The following is a 19,249-nucleotide window of genomic DNA, read 5'->3' on the forward strand; positions in this document are numbered from 1 at the left end:
TCCCCAGGTATCGGAATCTACTTTGGGCTATTTTAAACAGGAGTCCCTCCATCTGTCCCGCCCCCATTTGTGTTCACTGGGAATGCAACACTTTTGCCCAGGTTGAGTTTGTAACCCAAGAAGGTTCTTAACTCTTTCAGGCTCTGCATGATTGCTTTCAGTCTTTCCTGTGGCTTTGAGACATACAGGAGCAGGCCATCCACATACATTGAGAATCTGTGCTCTCTGTCTCCTCTCTGGATGACCTTCCAGCTTTTCGTGTCCCGCAGGGCTATCACCAGGGGTTCAATTGCGCAAACAACAGCGGGGACAACAAGCATCCTTATCTCGTGCCTCTTTGTAGCTGGAAGTTTTCAGAGCTGTTGGGGTTGGTTTGAATGGTTGCCTTGAGAGCATTGTATAGTTGTCTCACCCAGGCGGTGAATCCCGCTTTTAGCCCAAACCGTTCCAGTACCTCGAGGAGGTACTTCCATTCGACTCTGTGAAAGGCCTTTTCTGCAACCACGGAGATGACCATTCTCTCCGGTAAGGGTGGGGTGGTGGCTCATTATTACAATCAGCAGCCGCCTAATGTTTTCAGTGAGTTGCCTACCCTTGACAAAGCCCTTTTGGTCCTCTGTGACCACCTCTGGTACGCAGCTGTCCAGCCTTCTGCCAAGACCTTTGTGAGTTTTTTCGCATCGACATTTAGCAGAAAAATGGTCGATATATTCCATGTTCCCTCGGGTCATTGTCTTTTTTGGAAATCAATGATGTTGTGGCTTGCACCAGCATAGGGAGCAAGGCCCCTTAGATGTGGGGCTAGAGCTGGCACAATCTCACGACCACTATCATAGGTTCCTTAACATTATCAATTAAACCTCCTTTACAATGACCACCTTTAAATTTCTCATTTACCCAGGTTTTATCCTTCACAGATTGAAACTGATGTCAGAAAACAAACTTTGCTTTATGAATCAATTCAAAATCATCAGCTATTTCTGCGGTCTGTCTAGCCGTTTAACTCTTGTTCTTCCACATGTGTTCTCACTACTGTGGGAAGTGAATTGTAAAATTCCTTCAAAATAATTATTTCCCTCAGAATGGCAGATGTGTTGATAAATAATCTTGTCGTTAAGGATCCTCTTGGAAGGAGTGATCACAGCATGCTAGAATTTCAAATTCAGATTGAGCGAGAAAGGACAGAGTGCCATGCTCGAGTTTTAGCGTTGGGCAGAGGTAATTAAACAGTCCTGCGGAAAGAGTTGGCCAAAATAGACTGGGCACAAATAATTGAGGATAGGACAGTTGAGGAAGAATTGCGGATGTTCAGGGAGATATTAAATACCTCTCAATTAAAGTATATTCCTGTGAGGAAGAGGAATTGTAAAAGGGAAAAAAATGTAGGTAAACAAGGAAGTCAAGGAAGACATAAAGGCAAAAACTAGGGCATACCATACTGCTAAGATGAACTACGAAAAGAAACTAGCAGAAAACATGAACACTGATACCAAAAGCTTCTATAAGTATATAAAGTGGAAGAGAATAACTAAAGTAAATGTTGGCCCTTTAGAGGATGATACTGGTGAGATAACATTGGAGAACACAGAGACCGCGGTGCCAACGAACCAATATTTTGTCTCTGTCTTCATGGTAGAAGATAATAAAACATTTCCACAAACTACATCACGAGGGAGATGGTATTGAATAAACTGATGGGATTAAAGGTAGATAAGTCTCTGGGGCCTGATGGCCTGTACCCTAGGGCATTAAGGAAGGTGGCAGCAGAGATAGTGAATGCATTGGTTATGATATTTCAGAATTCCCTGGATTCTGGAAGTGTCCCGGTAGATTGAGATCACGCTAATGTGACGTCCCTATCCAAAAAGGGAAAGAGGCAAGAATTAGAAAACTCGATCGGTCAGCTTGACCTCTGTGGTAGGGATGTTGCTCGAATCAATCAGTAAGGAGATGACTGAACATTTGGAAAGATAAAGCTCAATCCACCATTGTCAACATGGTTTTATGAAGGGTAAGTCATGCTTGAAAAGCTTGTTTGAGTTCTTTGAGGAGGTAACCAGCAAGGTGGATAAGGGAGAACCTGTGGATGTGGTATATTTAGACTTCCATGAAGGTGTATGACAAGATGCTGCATAAAAGACTGATCGAGAAAGTGAGATTGCAGGGGATTAGGGGTAGAGTACTAGATTGGATTGAGGATTGGCTGACTGACAGAAAGAAGAGGTTTGGGATAAATGGGTCCTTCTCTTCGACTGGCGAACTGCTGAATTGCCTACTTCTGCTCCTAATTCTATGTTCTTATGTCACGTGTTTGGTCTATTTTTAATGCTCTTATCACCTAGCAAAATTATTTAGTTTGTTTTGAATTCTATATATGTCTGACCTGGATATATAATAATATAAAACAAAAAGAGTGGCTGAGGTAAATATTGGTCCTTTAGAGGATGAGAAGGGAGACTTAATAATGGGAGATGAGGAAATGGCTGAGGAACTGAACAGGTTTTATGGGTCGGTCTTCACATTGGAAGACACAAATAACATGCCAGCGACTGATAGAAATTAGGCTATGACAGGTGAGGACCTTGAGATGATTGTTATCACTAAGGAGGTAGTGATGGGCAAGCTAATGGGGCTAAAGGTAGACAAGTCTCCTGGCCCTGATGGAATGCATCCCAGAGTGCTAAAAGAGGTGGCTAGGGAAATTGCAAATGCACTAGTGATAATTTACCAAAATTCACTAGACTCTGGGGTGGTCCCGGTGGATTGGAAATTAGCAAACGTGACACCACTGTTTAAAAAAGGAGGTAGGCAGAAAACAGGTAATTATAGGCCAGTGAGCTTAACTTCGATAGTAAGGAAGATGCTGGAATCTATCATCAAGGAAGAAATAGGGAGGCATCAGGATGGAAATTGTCCCATTGGGCAGATGCAGCATGGGTTCATAAAGGGCAGGTCATGCCTAACTAATTTAGATGAATTTTTTGAGGACATTACAAGTGCGGTAGATAACGGGGAGCCAATAGATGTGGTATATCTGGATTTCCAGACAGCTTTTGACAATGTGTCACATAAAAGTTTGCTGCATAAGATAAAGATGCATGACATTAAGGGTAAAGTAGTAGCATGGATAGAGGATTGGTTAATTAATAGAAAGCAAGAGTGGGGATTAATGGATATTTCTCTGGTTGACAATCAGTAGCTCGTGGTGTCCCCCAGGGATCAGTGTTGGGCCCACAATTGTTCACAATTTACATAGATGATTTGGAGTTGGGGACCAAGAGCAATGTGTCCAAGTTTGTAGACGACACTAAGATGAGTGGTAAAGGAAAAAGTGCAGAGGATACCGGAAGTCTGCAGAGGAATTTGGATAGGTTAAGTGAATGGGCTAGGGTCTGGCAGATGGAATACAATGTTGACAAATGTGAGATTATCCATTTTGGTAGGAATAACTGCAAAAGGATTATTATTTAAATGATAAAATATTAAAACATGTTGCTGTGCAGAGGTACCTGGGTGTGCTAGTGCATGTGTCGCAAAAGGTTGGTTTACAGGTGCAACAGGTGATTAAGAAGGCAAATGGAGTTTTGTCCTTCATTGCAAGAGGGATGGAGTTTAAGACTAGGGAGGTTATGCTGCAATTGTATAAGGTGTTAGTGAGGCCACACCTGGAGCATTGTATTCAGTTTTGGTCTCCTTACCTGAGAAAGAATGTACTGGCGCTGGAGGGTGTGCAGAGGAGATTCACTAGGTTAATCCCAGAGCTGAAGGGGTTGGATTATGAGGAGAGGTTGAGTAGACTGGGACTGTACTCGTTGGAATTTAGAAGGATGCGGGGGGATCTTATAGAAACATATAAATTATGATGGGAATAGATAGGATAGATGCGGGCAGGTTGTTTCCACTGGCGGGTGACAGCAGAACTAGGGGACATAGCCTCAAAATAAGGGGAAGTAGATTTAGGACTGAGTTTAGGAGGAACTTCTTCACCCAAAGGGTTGTGAATCGATGAAATTCCTTATCCAGTGAAGCAGTTGAGGCGACTTCATTAAATGTTTTTAAGATAAAGATTGATAGTTTTTTGAAGATTAAAGGGATTAAGGGTTATGGTGTTATCACTAGTGCATTTGCAACCCACCAAAAACAAGTTAACTTACCTGTTCCAGGTGAACTGCTTCATCCTTTCCCCGGTGTAGGCCTGACTAGACCCACACTGGAGTCTGACCATGTGATCGCTTCCTCCAGTCTCTGACCACGTGACCCGACCCGACCACATGATATTCAGCCTGTCCATCAGCCTGAAGTATCTGAAGGAAGAAAAGGAAAAAGGCGGGGCCTTTCCAGGCCCCACCCAAGGCCAATCTCAGTGTGACTAAACTGCAGGGACACAAGGCCTCGTCTGCGAAGCGGAAATGCCCGAGCCAACCCCGGAGTGACAGGTACCCACCCGACTACACCGGAAGGTGAACCCAACCTCGCCGCCCCCCGAGATCAGACCGACCCACGTACAACTCCCTCCAGTGAGCCTGACACCGCCACCATCATCCGCGACCCTTTCAAACGTAACCACTTCCCTTATGGAAAGCCTCCCATCCAAGACCAGCTGCCGACCCAGGAAGCGGGGAAAATGCGCCGGTCTGAAAGTGAGAATTCAATCACATGGCTGCAAGACTCCTCTACCCAGCATACTCCTGGCAAACATCCAAGCGATTGAGAACAAGATGGATGACCTAGTCTTACTTCCCAGAAAGAGGTGAGGGACTGCTGCATGCTCTGCTTCACCGAGACATGCCTGACTCCAACCACACCGGACTGAGCCATCCAACCCGAAGGCTTCTCGATCGACGGGATGGACCGCACGATGGCATCAGGCAAGTCGAAGGACGGGGGTGTTTGCCTCCTCATCAACACCTCCTGGTACTCGGATATGGTGTGCCTAGCATGCCACTGCTCCCCAGACCTAGAATACCTGATGGTGAAATGTTGTCTTTTCTACCTCCCAACGTGAATTCACTTCTGAGCTCATCACAGCAGCCTCCATTCCACCCTAGGCAGACCTGAGGCATTAACAACCAAGAAACAAATCGCCCTGACAATCGTGGCTGGAGACTTCAACCAAGCCAACCTCAGGAAGGTCCTATCCAAACTCCATCAACATATCTCCTGCCCCACCAGAAGTGCAAAACCCTGGTGCACTGCGACACGAGCATCAAAGTTGCCTACCGCTTCATTCCACAACCACATTTTGGCAAATCCAATCACAAGTTGGGACTCCTATTTCCAGCTTACATTCAGCAACTCAAGCGTGCTGAGACAGTCAATAAAACTGTGCAGTGCCGGTCCGAGGAATCTGAGGACATCCTCCTCGACAGTTTGGAGTCTGTGGACTGGTCCATATTCAAGGCCGCGGCAGCTAATCGGAACGAGTACGTAACCACCTTCACAGATTTCATCAGTAAGTGTGTCGAGGACTGTGTACCAAAGAAAACCCAATCGGAAACCCTGGGTTAACCGAAGGGTTCACTCCCTGCTGAAGTCCCGGACAGAGGCGTTCAAGTCTGACTACCCTCACCTAAATAAGAAATCCAGGTATGACGTACAGAAAGCCATCAATACGTGACTAAACTTGAGTCCCAAGCCAACGACACAAACCCACGACATCTATGGCAGGGCTTACACGAGATTACGGGCTACAAGCAAGGCCAGGCGGAATCTCTGGGAATGGAGCATCACTCCCCAGTTAACTGAACAAGCTCCATGCCCGCTTTGAACAGACAGCCAATTCATCAGTTCCACCCGCCCCAACAGCCCTGGACACACCCATACCCACGATTGCAGCCTCAGAAGTAAGAGTTGCCTTCTTGAAAGTGAATCCGCAGAAGGCAAAGAGCCCCGACAGAGTCCCTGGGTAAGAACTCAGAACCTGCGCAGACCAGCTGGCGAGTTTATTCGCAGATATCTTCAACACCTCATTTCTCCATTTCGAGGTTCTCACCTCCTTCAAGGATGCCACCATAATACCAGTACCAAAGAACAAGGTAGCGTGCCTCAATGACTACCAACAGGTGGCCCTGACGTCTGTAATCATGAAATGCTTCGACAGGCTAGTCATGAGATGGATCACTGCCGGCCTTCCAGACGGTCTCAATCCATTGCAGTTTACCTGTCACTGCAACCAGTCCACCCCAGATGCTATCTCCTTGGCCCTACAATCAGCACTCGAACATCTGGACAACAAGGACACCTACATCAGACTGCTGTTCATAGACTACAGCTCCGCCTTCAACGCCATTATCGTAACTAGACTAATAACCAAACTCTGCTACCTTGGGCTTGATCTCTCCCTGTGCATCTGGATGCTGGACTTCCTCACCAACAGTCCCCAATCTGTCAGGATAGGTAACAACACCTCCTCCACAATAGTCCTCAACTCTGGGGCTCTGTAAGGATGTGAAGTCAGTCCTCTGCTGTACTCCCTGTACACACATGACTGTACATAGAACATAGAACATAGAACAGTACAGCACAGAACAGGCCCTTCGGCCCTCAATGTTGTGCCGAACAATGATCACCCCACTTAAACCCACGTAACCCGTATACCCGTAACCCAACAATCCCCCCCATTAACCTTACACTACGGGCAATTTAGCATGGCCAATCCACCTAACCCGCACATCTTTGGACTGTGGGAGGAAACCGGAGCACCCGGAGGAAACCCACGCACACACGGGGAGGACGTGCAGACTCCACACAGACAGTGACCCAGCCGGGAATCGAACCTGGGACCCTGGAGCTGTGAAGCATTGATGCTAACCACCATGCTACCGTGAGGCCCCAAGCCGTGTAGCAAGATTTAACTTCAATTTGATCAATAAGTTTGTGGATGATGCAACAGTGGTCGACCGTATCTCAAACAATGAAGAATCAGACTACAGAAGGGAGATAGATCACTTGGTTGCATGGTGTACTGAAAACAACCTCTCTCTCTAAATGTTAGCAAATCCAAAGAACTGATAATCGACTTCAGGAAGCGTAGTGCGACACACACTCCCGTCTACATCAATGGCAAAAATTCCAAGCTTGCCATCCTCCCTGCCTACACCTCCCGCTGCCTCAGGAAGTAAGAGTTGCCTTCTTGAAAGTGAATCTCAGGAAGGCAGATATCATTGTCATAGATCCCTCAACGACTCCTCAACGACTTTCCCTCAGACTGATCTGTTCCCTGTAAGAACACCATTCACGCTGCCCTCAGCTGCTCTTGCTCATGTATTTACTTTGTTTGGCTCTTGTTCTGCACTGTAACCAATCACTATTTGTCAATGTACTTTGTTGATTATTCATTTTTCTACTGTGTACATTCCATTGGCTGCAGAAAAATACTTTTCACTGTACTTTGCTACATGTGACAATAAATCAATCGATCTTCTGCCATTGCCAATATCTCCTTTTCCTTTTCTTCTGCCATTGTTAATCTCCTTCTTCTTTGCTTCCATTTCTAATTTCTTCACTACTATTTATCCTTTTCCTGCATTTCTAATTGTTTCATTTGTCTAGATAATTCTGATGATTCCGTCTGTGTCTCTGGCAAATTTAAATGTTGAGCTATAGCTTGTACATCCCTCTTCCCTTTTGATAAGGATACCTGCAGCTTCTCCACCAAATCCTAAAGTTTTGCTTTAGTCTCCCTTTGTAAACCATCCCGAGTATTCGCTTCCACACCCAAGAAGATTTCTCCACCTGAAAGAGCCATCTCCAGTCAAAACGTGAATGAATGCAATTGTTCCACACACTCACTGTCTTTAGGTTCAATGACCCCAAGTCAGACAAGGAATTATACTTAAGAATCAGATCCCTCAGTGTAAAATCACTCACTGTCCATGCATTCAACTCCCAGTGAGAAAAGGAAGACACAAGCCATGTGATGGTGTTGTGATTGATCATTAATTGAGATTTGACCACATCAGCGAAACTGTTGTGCCATTTACAACGATATTGATTAATCATCCCCCAATTTTTCTCCAATCTGGCCGAGATACCAACAGTGGCTCGTATACTGGACCTACACCCTGATATTTTAGTTTGTTTTAAAACTGTACGGAAATAATGATTCGTTCGAGGAGTGATTGTATGAAGAAATAGAGCTTTGGTATTTATTTTTTTTTAAATTTAGAGTACCCGATTATTTTTTTCTAATTAAGGGGTGATGTGTTGGGTACGCTGGGTCTGCAAGGACTGCGTTTACTATAGCAGTGAGAGAGACGGGCTTCCAACACTTTGAGAAATGCAACTCTATTTTATTGAACTAGTAACTATTAAACATACTTAAACTGTGGGTTGACACTGTGCTGAAGAAAGCAATCTTTCTGGCATCTGATGCGGCTTCGAGGTTGGTGGCTTCGAGATACAGCTGAAACTTCTGCTTAAAAATCTTCCAGTTGGCGCCCAGGTTGCCGGCGACGCGGAGCGGCGGGGGAACGCGGACGCTGTCCATATTACCAGATGGATTACCAGATGGCTGATCGCTGGTCAAAGGCAGACTATCTCAAGGTAGGTCCATCAAACTCTAGCATCACGCACTGGTACTATGATGTGTTGGGTAAGGTGGGTTTGCGAGGACTGCGTTTACCATAGCAGTGAGAGAGACAGGCTACCAACACTTAGAAAAATGCAACTCTCTTTTATTGAACTAGTAACTGTTAAACATACTTGCACTGTGGGTAGACACTATGCTGAGTTGACTGGAGACCTGAGGCTAACCTGACCAGACTATCTTACTACCACATGGTGGATGTTCGTGTTGTAGCTCACAGGCTCTGGCTGTCTCAGAGGCTGGATCCCGAGAGAGCGGGAAAACTAGTGCCCTCTGGCTTTATAGTGGCCGTGTCCTGTCTGGTGATTGGCTGCTGTGTTCTGTGTGTTAATTGGTCACCCTGTGTATCAATCAATGCCTGTCTGTGCACCATCATATACTTGTATGTATATTATGACATCTCCCCCCTTTTAAAAACTGTGTATGTCTCAATAAATAGTGAGTATGTGAATGTGCCTGTCTATGTGCAAAGTATGTGAGTGTATTTATATGACTAGGAGCCTGACTATATACAAATAATATGACCGTATTTACATGGGAAGGTGTCTAGTGCAGATAGAGTGCATATAACAAATTATAGAGAACAATATGTACGGGCGAGTAAACGAAGAACAAGGCAACGAAACATTCAGTCTATAAATTCAGTCTGAGGCGGGTGCCGAATTCTGGTTGACCGCCTCAAGGGTGGATCAGGGGCCGCCTGCTCTGGAACGGGCAGAGCTGCATCGACTGTAGAGGGTGGCAAAAGAAGAGGCAGATCGGTGACCTCTTGGAAGGGTGTGTCCTGAGGAATCAGCAGGCGAGGCAGGGTATTACGTTCAGGCGGCGAACGTGGAAGCAGCCGCAGTGCCCTCTTATTACGCCGAAGAAAGGAGCCATCAGGCATGCGAATTAGAAATGATCTGGGGGCCACTTGCTTGACCACCACAGCTGTGGCAGACCAGCCACCGTCAGGTAGCTGAACATGAACTTGGTCAGCAGGGACGAAAGCAGGGAGATCCGTGGCATGGGCATCATACACCAACTTGCATTGGGCCCGAGACAGTTGCATTCTTTGCAGGACTGGAAAATTGTCAAGGTCCGGGATGTGGATAGCCAGCACCGTCATCCGTAGTGTGCGGTTCATTAGCAGCTGTGCTGGGGACAGGCCAGCGGACAAGAGAGTCGCCCTGTAGGCTAGCAGTGCGAGGTTAAAGTCTGAACCTGAATCAGCCTCTTTACACAGGAGTCTTTTGACAATATGTACCCCCTTTTCAGCTTTCCCATTTGACTGGGGGTACTGGGGGCTCGAGGTGACGTGCGTGAAATTGTACTGCCGGGCAAAATCGGTCCACTCCTGACTGAAGAAGCACGGGCCATTATCTGTCATGACCGTGATTGGAATGCCATGACGGGCAAAGTTCTCTTTGCACACCGTGATGACCGTCGCTGATGTGAGGTCATGCAGTCTGACCACCTCAGGGCAGTTAGAGAAATAATCCACAATGAGGACGTAGTCCCGGCCTTTTGCGTGGAAGAGATCAATGCCAACCTTGGTCCATGGGGACGACACCAGTTCATGCGGCTGCAAAGTCTCTTTTGGCTGAGCTGGCTGGAACTGTTGGGACATTTAGAACAGTGTTGCCTATGTCCTGATTGATGCCAGGCCAGTATACTGCCTCCCGGGCTCGCCGGCGACACTTTTCCGCCTCCAGGTGGCCCTCGTGGATGCGCAGAACTCAACATGGGCATCGATCTGGCAGACGAAGTCCAACTGCTGGCACGGCGTGGTGATGGAGCGAGAGAGTGCATCGGCCACAATGAGCTCCTGGCCCGGGGTGTAGACCAGGTCGAAATCATAGCGTCTGAGTTTGAGGAGGATACGTTGTAGGCGCGGCATCATATCGTTGAGGTCCTTCTGTATGATGTGAACCAATGGCCTGTGGTCCGTCTCGACCGTAAATTTGGGGAGTCCATACATGTAGTCATGGAATTTGTCAATCCTCGTGAGGAGAACCAGGCACTCTTTCTCGATTTCAGCATAGTGCTGCTCCATAAGTGTCATAGCTCTAGATACATATGCGACTGGGGCCCAGGAGGAGGATTCGTCACGCTGGAGAAGTACTGCCCCAATGCCAGATTGGCTCACATCAGTGGAGACCTTCGTCTCCTTGGCAGAGTCGAAGAATGCCAGTACCGGGGCCTTGGCGAGTTTCGCCCTGAGGTCACGCCACTCTCGCTCATGAGCGGGGAGCCACTGTAATTCGGTGGTTTTCTTTAAAAGATTGCGGAGAGCTGTGGTGTGTGATGCAAGGTTGGGCATAAACTCCCCAAGGAAGTTGACCATCCCCAGGAAGCGGAGGACCGCCTTCTTGTCCTCAGGTGTCTTCATAGCATTGATTGGCGACACCTTGTCCGCATCTGGCTGCACACCGAACTGCGAAACGTGGTCGTCGAGGAACTTTATTTGTGCTTGACTGAACGAGCATTTGGCGCTGTTGAGTCGGAGGCCATGCTCGTGGATCCTCTGGAACACTCGCTTGAGTCTATCGATGTGTTCCTGCGGAGTCGTAGACCAGACAATGATGTCATCGATGTACACCCACACCCCCTCGATGCCCTCCATCATTTGCTCCATTATTTGTTGGAACACCTCCGAGGCGGAGATGATACCAAAGGTCATCCGGTTGTATCAATACCGGCCAAACGGGGTGTTGAATGTTCAGAGCTTCCGACTGGATGCGTCAAGTTGTATTTGCCAAAGCCCCTTGGAGGCATCCAACTTTGTGACATATTTCACGCGAGCCATTTCGCAGGTGAGGTCTTCGCGCTTTGGGATAGGGTAGTGTTCCCTCATGATGTTACGGTTCAAGTCTTTGGGGTCGATACAAATGCACAGTTCCCCTGACGGTTTTTTGACAGAAACCATGGAGCTAACCCAGTCCGTGGGTTCCGTAACCTTCAAATGACGCCCTGGTCCTGGAGGTCTTGCAGCTGCTGCTTGAGGCGGTCCTTAAGGGGCGCCGGCACTCAACGGAGTGCATGAACCACAGGCATGGCTTTCGGTTTCAAAAGAATTTTGTATGTGTATGGGAGTGTGTCCATACCCTCGAAGACGCTGTGATATTGTGCAACGATGTCCTTTAATTATGTCTGGAAGCTGGCATCCGGCGAGGCTGATGCCTCAGCGGGCGACATGGAGTGAACCCGCTGTACGAGATTCAGGATCTTTCAGGCCTGAGCACCGAGCAAGGAAGCTCTGTTGGGCCCTACAATTTCAAAATGCAGGGTGGCTCTTAAGGAACGCTGAGATACCACAAGCTGGCATGAGCCACTGGCAGCAATGGCATTGCCATGGCAGTCGAGAAGCTGGCAGGCCGATGGAAGGATGGCCGGCTTGACGTGGATGTTATCCAGGTCAGACTGTGAAATGAGGTTGGCTGAAGTGCCGGTGTCCAGCCTGAATCATATGCGAGATTTGTAGATGGTTAGGGTGGCTCACCACTCGTCGTCCGGATCAATGCTCATCACTGGGAGGGGCTTGGCCTTTTTTGAGGAAAGCATCGTATGCTTGGTGATGATGCCAACCCGGAATGGGGATGTGAGATCCTCGGTGGCGGGATCTGGAACCATGTCGGAATCTGCAACGGGTTGCTGTACTGACCGGACGTTCCTGCGCTGCGTCTGGGATCGCTGTGTGTTGGGCAGTTGAGCAGATCTGCACAGGGCTGTGTAGTGTCCAAGCTTGCCACACTGGAGACAGCATCGAGATTTTGCGGGACATTGCCGCTTTAACTCGGAGGAGCCACAGTTGTCGAGCGTCATGGCGCCGATGTCAGGACGCTCCGTGCCCCACCGTGCATGCGCGGTGCGGTCGAACGATGTGCGCACCTGCGCAGTTCGGTCCTTGGCCTCGCCGCCCCTTGGTCGTTGCGCGAATGTGCAGGAGCCCGGGAAAAGCACACAAAATGGCTGCCCTCATCCAGACTCAGGCCCTGGAGCTGTTTTACGGCCTGCACCAACTCCACATCGTGAGGGCCTGGCCCCGCCGTCGCTGCTGCCTTGATATGGGAGTACCGGTTAGTAGCGTGCTCATGTAGGACGCAGGTCGATGGCGATGGTGAGGGTGAGCTGCTTAACTATAAGGAGCTGCTGGCGAAGGGGAACGGAGTGGACCCCGAAAACAATCTGGTCGTGGTTCATGGAGTCGGAGGTGGAGCCGTAGTTGCAGGATTGCGCGAGGAGACGGAGATGGTTTAAGAAGGATTGAAAAGGTTCATCCTTACCCTGCAGCCTCTGCTGGAACACGTAACGTTCAAAGCTCTCGTTGACTTCGATGTCACAGTGGCTGTCGAACTTGAGGAGAACTGTTTTGAACTTGGATTTGTCCTCAACTTCAGCAAATGTGAAGGAGTTAAAAATGTGGATGGCGTGGTCCCCGGCAGTAGAGAGGAAGAAAGCAATCTTTCTGGCATCCGATGCGGCTTCGAGGTTGGTGGCTTCGAGATACAGCTGGAACTTCTGCTTAAAAATCTTCCAGTTGGCGCCCAGGTTGCCGGCGACGCGGAGCGGCGGGGGAACGCGGACGCTGTCCATATTACCAGATGGATTACCAGATGGCTGATCGCTGGTCAAAGGCAGACTATCTCAAGGTAGGTCCATCAAACTCTAGCATCACGCACTGGTACCATGATGTGTTGGGTAAGGTGGGTTTGCGAGGACTGCGTTTACCATAGCAGTGAGAGAGACGGGCTTCCAACACTTAGAAAAATGCAACTCTCTTTTATTGAACTAGTAACTGTTAAACATACTTGCACTGTGGGTTGACACTATGCTGCGTTGACTGGGGACCTGAGGCTAACCTGACCAGATTATCTTACTACCACATGGTGGATGTTCGTGTTGTAGCTCACAGGCTCTGGCTGTCTCAGAGGCTGCATCCCAAGAGAGCGGGAAAACTAGTGCCCTTTGGCTTTATAGTGGCCGTGACCTGTCTGGTGATTGGCTGCTGTGTTCTGTGTGTTAATTGGTCATCCTGTGTGTCAATCAATGTCTGTCTGTGCACCATCATATACTTGTGTGTATATTATGACAAGGGGCAATTCAGCATGGCCAATCCTGAACATCCTTTAGGGTTGTGGGGTGAAACTCCCGCAGACAGGCGAGAGGTCTTTTCGGCGAAAGGTTTAGATAAAGGATCTGGATCGACGCAGGCTGGGAAAGCCGAAGGGCCTGTTTCTGTGCTGTAATTGTCTTTGTACTTTGTTCTTTGTTCAGACACGGGAAGAATGTGCAAACTCCACATGGACTGTGTCCCGGGACCGGGATTGAACCCGAGTCCTCAGCGGCGTGAGGTAGTAGTGTTAACCATTGCGCCACTGTGCTACCCTGGGCTTTGGTATTTCTAAAATGAAACTTAATTATGAATACAAGATTAAACTTTTCAACTTCGCAACTGAAAAGAAAAGCTTACAATTAATCCTTAACCACTGATATACCATTTCCCGTTAAAACAAGGAAAGAAACATATTGCTCTCAATCCTGTTTAAAAATAAGCAGGGCGTAGAGTAGTACTTGCTTTCCGGATCAGTTTTGGACTCTGGTTAGAACCTTTCTGGATTCCAACTAAATATCTTCAAACAGCTGCTTCAACTGGGTTGGCTCAGCCCCTTTGTTGTCTTCAGATAAGACTGTTCTCGTTAAAAATAAAGGTTTAAAAAATAAAATGCTTTAATATTGGGACGGGTTGCATATTGAGCTGGCAGGGTGTGCACGAACTGAGCCTGAGAGGACAGTGGGATGACCTAAAGGTCCGCAGTATGAACTGGCTTGGATGCCCACGTTGGAGGCAACCATGGATTCAACGAGGGGTGAGGCGAGGCTGCGGATTGAGTCAGGAGGGTTCCACTTCTGCAACCCTCTTCCCCAATTGCTCATGCTTCATCATCCAATTAGCGGTTTTCTGACCCGAGCCGCCATGACACTTTTGGCGTGGCAATGACTGTCCAAGCTGAACCTCTGGGTCAGGCACCTCTTTCCTATGCCCCTGGATCTCAGGTCCTACTTCTCGCCGAAGCCTTGGACTCCAGTGATGGCAGCGGAAGGCCCAGCATCAAAATATGACGATGGCTGTCCCAGAGTGCAGCACCCTGAGCGGTGGGGCGTGGGTGGGCAGAGTGCAAACAACAGAAAAGCAAAAAACATAGACGCAAATTGGAAAACTGGTCCCAAAGAATATATGATATTGAAACAAAACAATGTTAAGTCCTGATTTGTGTCTACGTTTTTGCTTTTCTGTTATTTGCAATCAAGCAATTTCCAATATTTCTATGATAATAAACAAAAGTGTTGATAGGAAATTTTAAAAACAATTGCTTTATTTGACTTCCATTTGCTTTTCCATCTCGAGTTGCTGACAGCCATCTTGTGGATGTTATTCTTTTATTTTTCTGCATTCTTGAGGGAATCCTAGAGCATTAGGTCAGCACTGTAGCACAGTAGCTAGCACTGTTTTACAGTGCCAGGGACTGGGGTTCGATTCCCGGCTTGGATCTCTGTCTGGGCGACGTCTGCACGTTCTCTCGTGTCTGAGTGGGTTTCTTCTGGGCGCTTCAGTTTCCTGCCACAAGTTTCAAAAAATGTGCTTGTTAGGTAATTTGGACGTTCTGAATTCGCCCTCCGTGTACCCGAACAGGGGCTGGAATGTGGCGAGGAGGGGATTTTCACAGTAACTTCATTGCAGTTTGACTGTAAGCCTACTTGTGACACTAATAAAGATTATTATTATTATTGACAACTCTACAGTGGAATGTGACACCAAATTCGCATGTTGATCGATAAATAAAGTGTCTTTGGCAGAAAGATTAGTTTCTGGGCTGTGGAACACTGTGCCCTGTTCTTTTTTTATCACAATACTTAGTTACTTATTAATCAATATTGTTGTAGATGTCATAACAGTTTCGCTCTTGTAGTCTGAGATCTCAATTAATGATCAATCACAACGCCATCACATGCCTTGTGTCTTCCTTTTCTCACTGGGAGTTGAATGTATGGACATTGTGGGAGTTCACACTGAGGGTCTATGAGTGTAGGCAGCAGGTGGGGACTGCCACAGCAATGTGAATATTCTCTTTGGCGCAGTCAAGTTAACATTAATGTCAGATCTCAAGGTAATGTTCTGATTCCAAATGCATTCTGAATCAACGCTGAAACATTTTGCACAGGCTGGATGCTCCCGACTCATTCCAATTCTTTCCATTGAGAATGATAGGAATTTTGATGGGATGTTTGATTCCAACCCTCAATTTACTGCCTCGCATTCTTTGTTCCACAGATGGAAAATTCTGGAATTGACGTGGCTGCAGCCACCAAGAACCTACTCTCTTTATACGGCAAAATGGAAGTGGAAGAACAAGTGAACTTTTATGACTCTTGGGCTCAGGACTATGAACAGGTAGAATATTCTCGCTCTCATTTTACCATCCGTAGCTGACTACTGGGGAAAGAATTGCTCCTCACACCTGTTGTGGTCATTGTTGCATGGGTTACTCTGTTTGGTGCCTCTACCACATCCATTCTAACTGTATTAATCATTTTACATCAGATGCCACGAGAAAAAATGTTCTTGTAGTTGTGGAGGCATCACCCAGAGGAACGAGAAGAGTTACTGAGCTTTCTTCTTTTACTGCCGTAGTCCATGCAGTGTTGGTACATCCACAGTGTTGTTAGAGAGGGAGTTCCAGGTTTTTGACCCATTGACACTGAAGGAACGACAATATGTTATAGAATCCTTACAGTGTAGAAGGAGGCCATTCATCCCATTAGAACATAGAACACAGAACATTACGGTGTTGGTGTTGTTACTTGCTTCTCCTGGACGGTTTTCGCTCCCGTTGCCATCTCGCGTTCATCTCCGATTCAGCCGTTCATCCCGTCTTTCGCCTGTATTCTCCTTGCTCTCTGTTCCTGTATTTGCCAAGTTTGTTATCGTTTCCCGTGCCCTCCTTCCGGCTATCATTCCCTTTCCTCCCCCCCGCCCCCCCCCCCCAACCTCTCTGGTTCGCCTCTCTTGTTCCCTGTCTGCTCTCTCTTCCCTCTTCCCCCCCCCTCCCCCCTTCTGCCTCCTTCCCCCCTCCTGTTCTCCTTTGGTTTGCCTTTCTTTTCTCTTAGGTTTAGCTGTTGCCTCCCCCCCCCTCCCCCCCCCCCACCCCGAGTCTATCCCTCCCTCTCACGCCTTGGCTACTTTCCCCTGATTCTTGGCTACCTGGCTATTTTTCTTCTTGTTCGTTGGCCACAAACAGGTCCCGGAACAATCGGGTGAATGGCTCCCACGTTCTGTGGAAGCCGTCGTCTGACCCTCGGATGGCGAATTTGATTTTCTCCATTTGAGAGGTCGGGCAGCCAGTCTGCAGCTTTGGGTGGTGCTGCTGACCGCCAGCCAAACAGGATTCTACGGCGGGCGATCAGGGAGGCAAAGGCAAGAACATCCGCCCTCCTCCCCAGGAATAGATCTGGCTGGTCTGATACCCCGAAGACCCCCGCTTTCGGGCATGACTCCACCCTCACCCCCACCACTTTGGACATTGCCTCGAAGAAGGGTGTCCAGTACTCCACAAGTCTGGGACAAGACCAGAACATGTGGGCGTGGTTGGCCGGGCCTCCTTGGCACCGTTCACATCAATCCTCCTCCTCCAGAAGAACCTACTCATACGGGTTCTTGTTAAGTGGGCTCTATGTACCACTTTTAGTTGCATCAGGTTAAGCCTTGTGCACGTGGAGGTGGAGTTGACACTCTGCAGTGCTTCTCTCCAAAGTCCACACCCTATTTCAATCCCCAGGTCTTCCTCCCATTTCTTTCTTTTTGCGCCCAGTACGGTGTCGGACTTTTCTACCAGTTACTACAGTTCCCTCTATCTGGGATGCTTGTGTCCAGTAACTCTTCCAGTAATGTCTGTCGTGGCAATTGTAGGTACGTCCTTGTCTCCTTTAGTAGGAAGTTTTTGTGTTGCAGGTACCTTAGCTCGTTCCCCCTGGCTAGCTGGAATTTCTCTGTCAGTTCGTACAGTGTTGCGTTCCTGCCGCCCGTATTTAGGTCCCTGACTGTCAGTGTCCCTCCGTCTTGTCCCCACTATTTAAAGGTTGCATCAGTCAGTGCTGGTGTGAACCTATGGTTGTTGCAGATGGGAGCTTTGTCCGACATTTTGGTCAGGACAAATTGCTGCCGTAGTTGGTTCCAGGACTGGAGGGTGGCTGTCACCACTGGACTGCTGGAGTGTTTATTGGGTGGGGATGAGAGTGCCGCCATGGCGAGAGCCCAGAGGGAGGTCCCCTTACAGGGGGCCTCCTCCACACACACCCACTCAGCTTCTAGCTCCTTGATCCATCCCCTGATTCACTCGGCTGTCGCCGCCCAGTGGTAGAACGTTTATTTTCTAAACGTCAAAGGGCCACTCCCCTCAACTAACAAGAACATTTACTTTCTAAACGTCGTAGATGGCAGCACGGTAGCATTGTGGATAGCACAATCGCTTCACAGCTCCAGGGTCCCAGGTTCGATTCTGGCTTGGGTCACTGTCTGTGCGGAGTCTGCACATCCTCCCCGTGTATGCGTGGGTTTCCTCCGGGTGCTCCGGTTTCCTCCCCCAGTCCAAAGATGTGCAGGTTAGGTGGATTGGCCATGATAAATTGCCCTTAGTGTCCAAAAATTGCCCTTAGTGTTCGGTGGGGTTACTGGGTTATGGGGATAGGGTGGAGTTGTTGACCTTGGGTAGGGTGCTCTTTCCAAGAGCCGGTGCAGACTCGATGGGCTGAATGGCCTCCTTCTGCACTATAAATTCTATGGTCTATGATGAGTTCTCCCATTTCCCATTTGCTATCCTGTGCCCCGACATGACCTCCCACACAGTCATTAGGGCCCTGCATAGCATCTTCACCCTGTTGGTTTCCCCAGCTACGTACACAGCGACCGGGGTTCGTCCTTCATGAGCGACGAACTGCGTCGAGCAGGACTACCAGCTACAACCCCAGGGGGAACGGGCAGGCGGAGAGAGAGAACGCGACGGTCTGGAAGACCGTCCTACTGACCATCCGGTCTAGAAAGCTCCAAGTCTCCCAGTGGCAGGAGGTCCTCCCAGATGCGCTCCACGCTATTAGGTCCCTTTTGTGCACAGAGACCAATCAGACCCCTCACGAGAGGCTCTTCATTTTTTCCAGGGGCACTACCACGGGGGTCTCACTTCCGGCATGGCTGAGGACACCGGGCCCCGTACTTCTGAGGAAACACGTCAGGGCGCATAAAACCGACCCCCTTGTTGAAAAGGTGCGCCTGCTCCACTCCAACCCCCAGTACGCCTTCGTCGAGTTCCCTGACGGCCGTCAGGACACTGTATCCCTCCAGGATCTGGCACCCGCCGGATCCAGCGCCCCCTCTACCCCCACAGAAGGTCCTCTCACCATACACCGGATGGTGCCGCCCCCTCGCGCTCCCGAGCCCACGAGCTCGCCCCACCAGTTTCGCGCACCCGCGCTGGCCAGGCCCCAGCGCCCCCAGTCCTGGGTCGAACCAGGAGAGTATGAAGCTCGGATACAACCCTCCCTGCAGTCCGCCATCGTACTCCAGCACACAATACCCATCCAGCCACCGCAAGAGGCTGAAACCTCGGTGCTCCGCAGATCACAGCGGAC

General features: G+C 48.7%; 1 protein-coding gene across 1 annotated transcript in view; it reads left to right on the top strand.

Moving 5' to 3' along the window:
• The first annotated feature begins 15,528 nt into the window (after positions 1–15,528).
• LOC119978546 (methyltransferase-like protein 27) overlaps positions 15,529–19,249 on the top strand; it is a 33,015-nt gene continuing 29,294 nt past the window's right edge. Inside the window, exons 1-2 of the mRNA XM_038820271.1 lie at positions 15,529–15,735; positions 15,900–16,019. Coding sequence (XP_038676199.1) covers positions 15,721–15,735; positions 15,900–16,019 — 135 coding nt within the window. The 5' untranslated portion in view covers positions 15,529–15,720. The remainder of the gene's footprint in view (positions 15,736–15,899; positions 16,020–19,249) is intronic.

The sequence above is a fragment of the Scyliorhinus canicula genome, chromosome 15 (genome assembly GCF_902713615.1).
Source record: "Scyliorhinus canicula chromosome 15, sScyCan1.1, whole genome shotgun sequence".
Taxonomy (NCBI): Eukaryota; Metazoa; Chordata; class Chondrichthyes; order Carcharhiniformes; family Scyliorhinidae; genus Scyliorhinus; species Scyliorhinus canicula.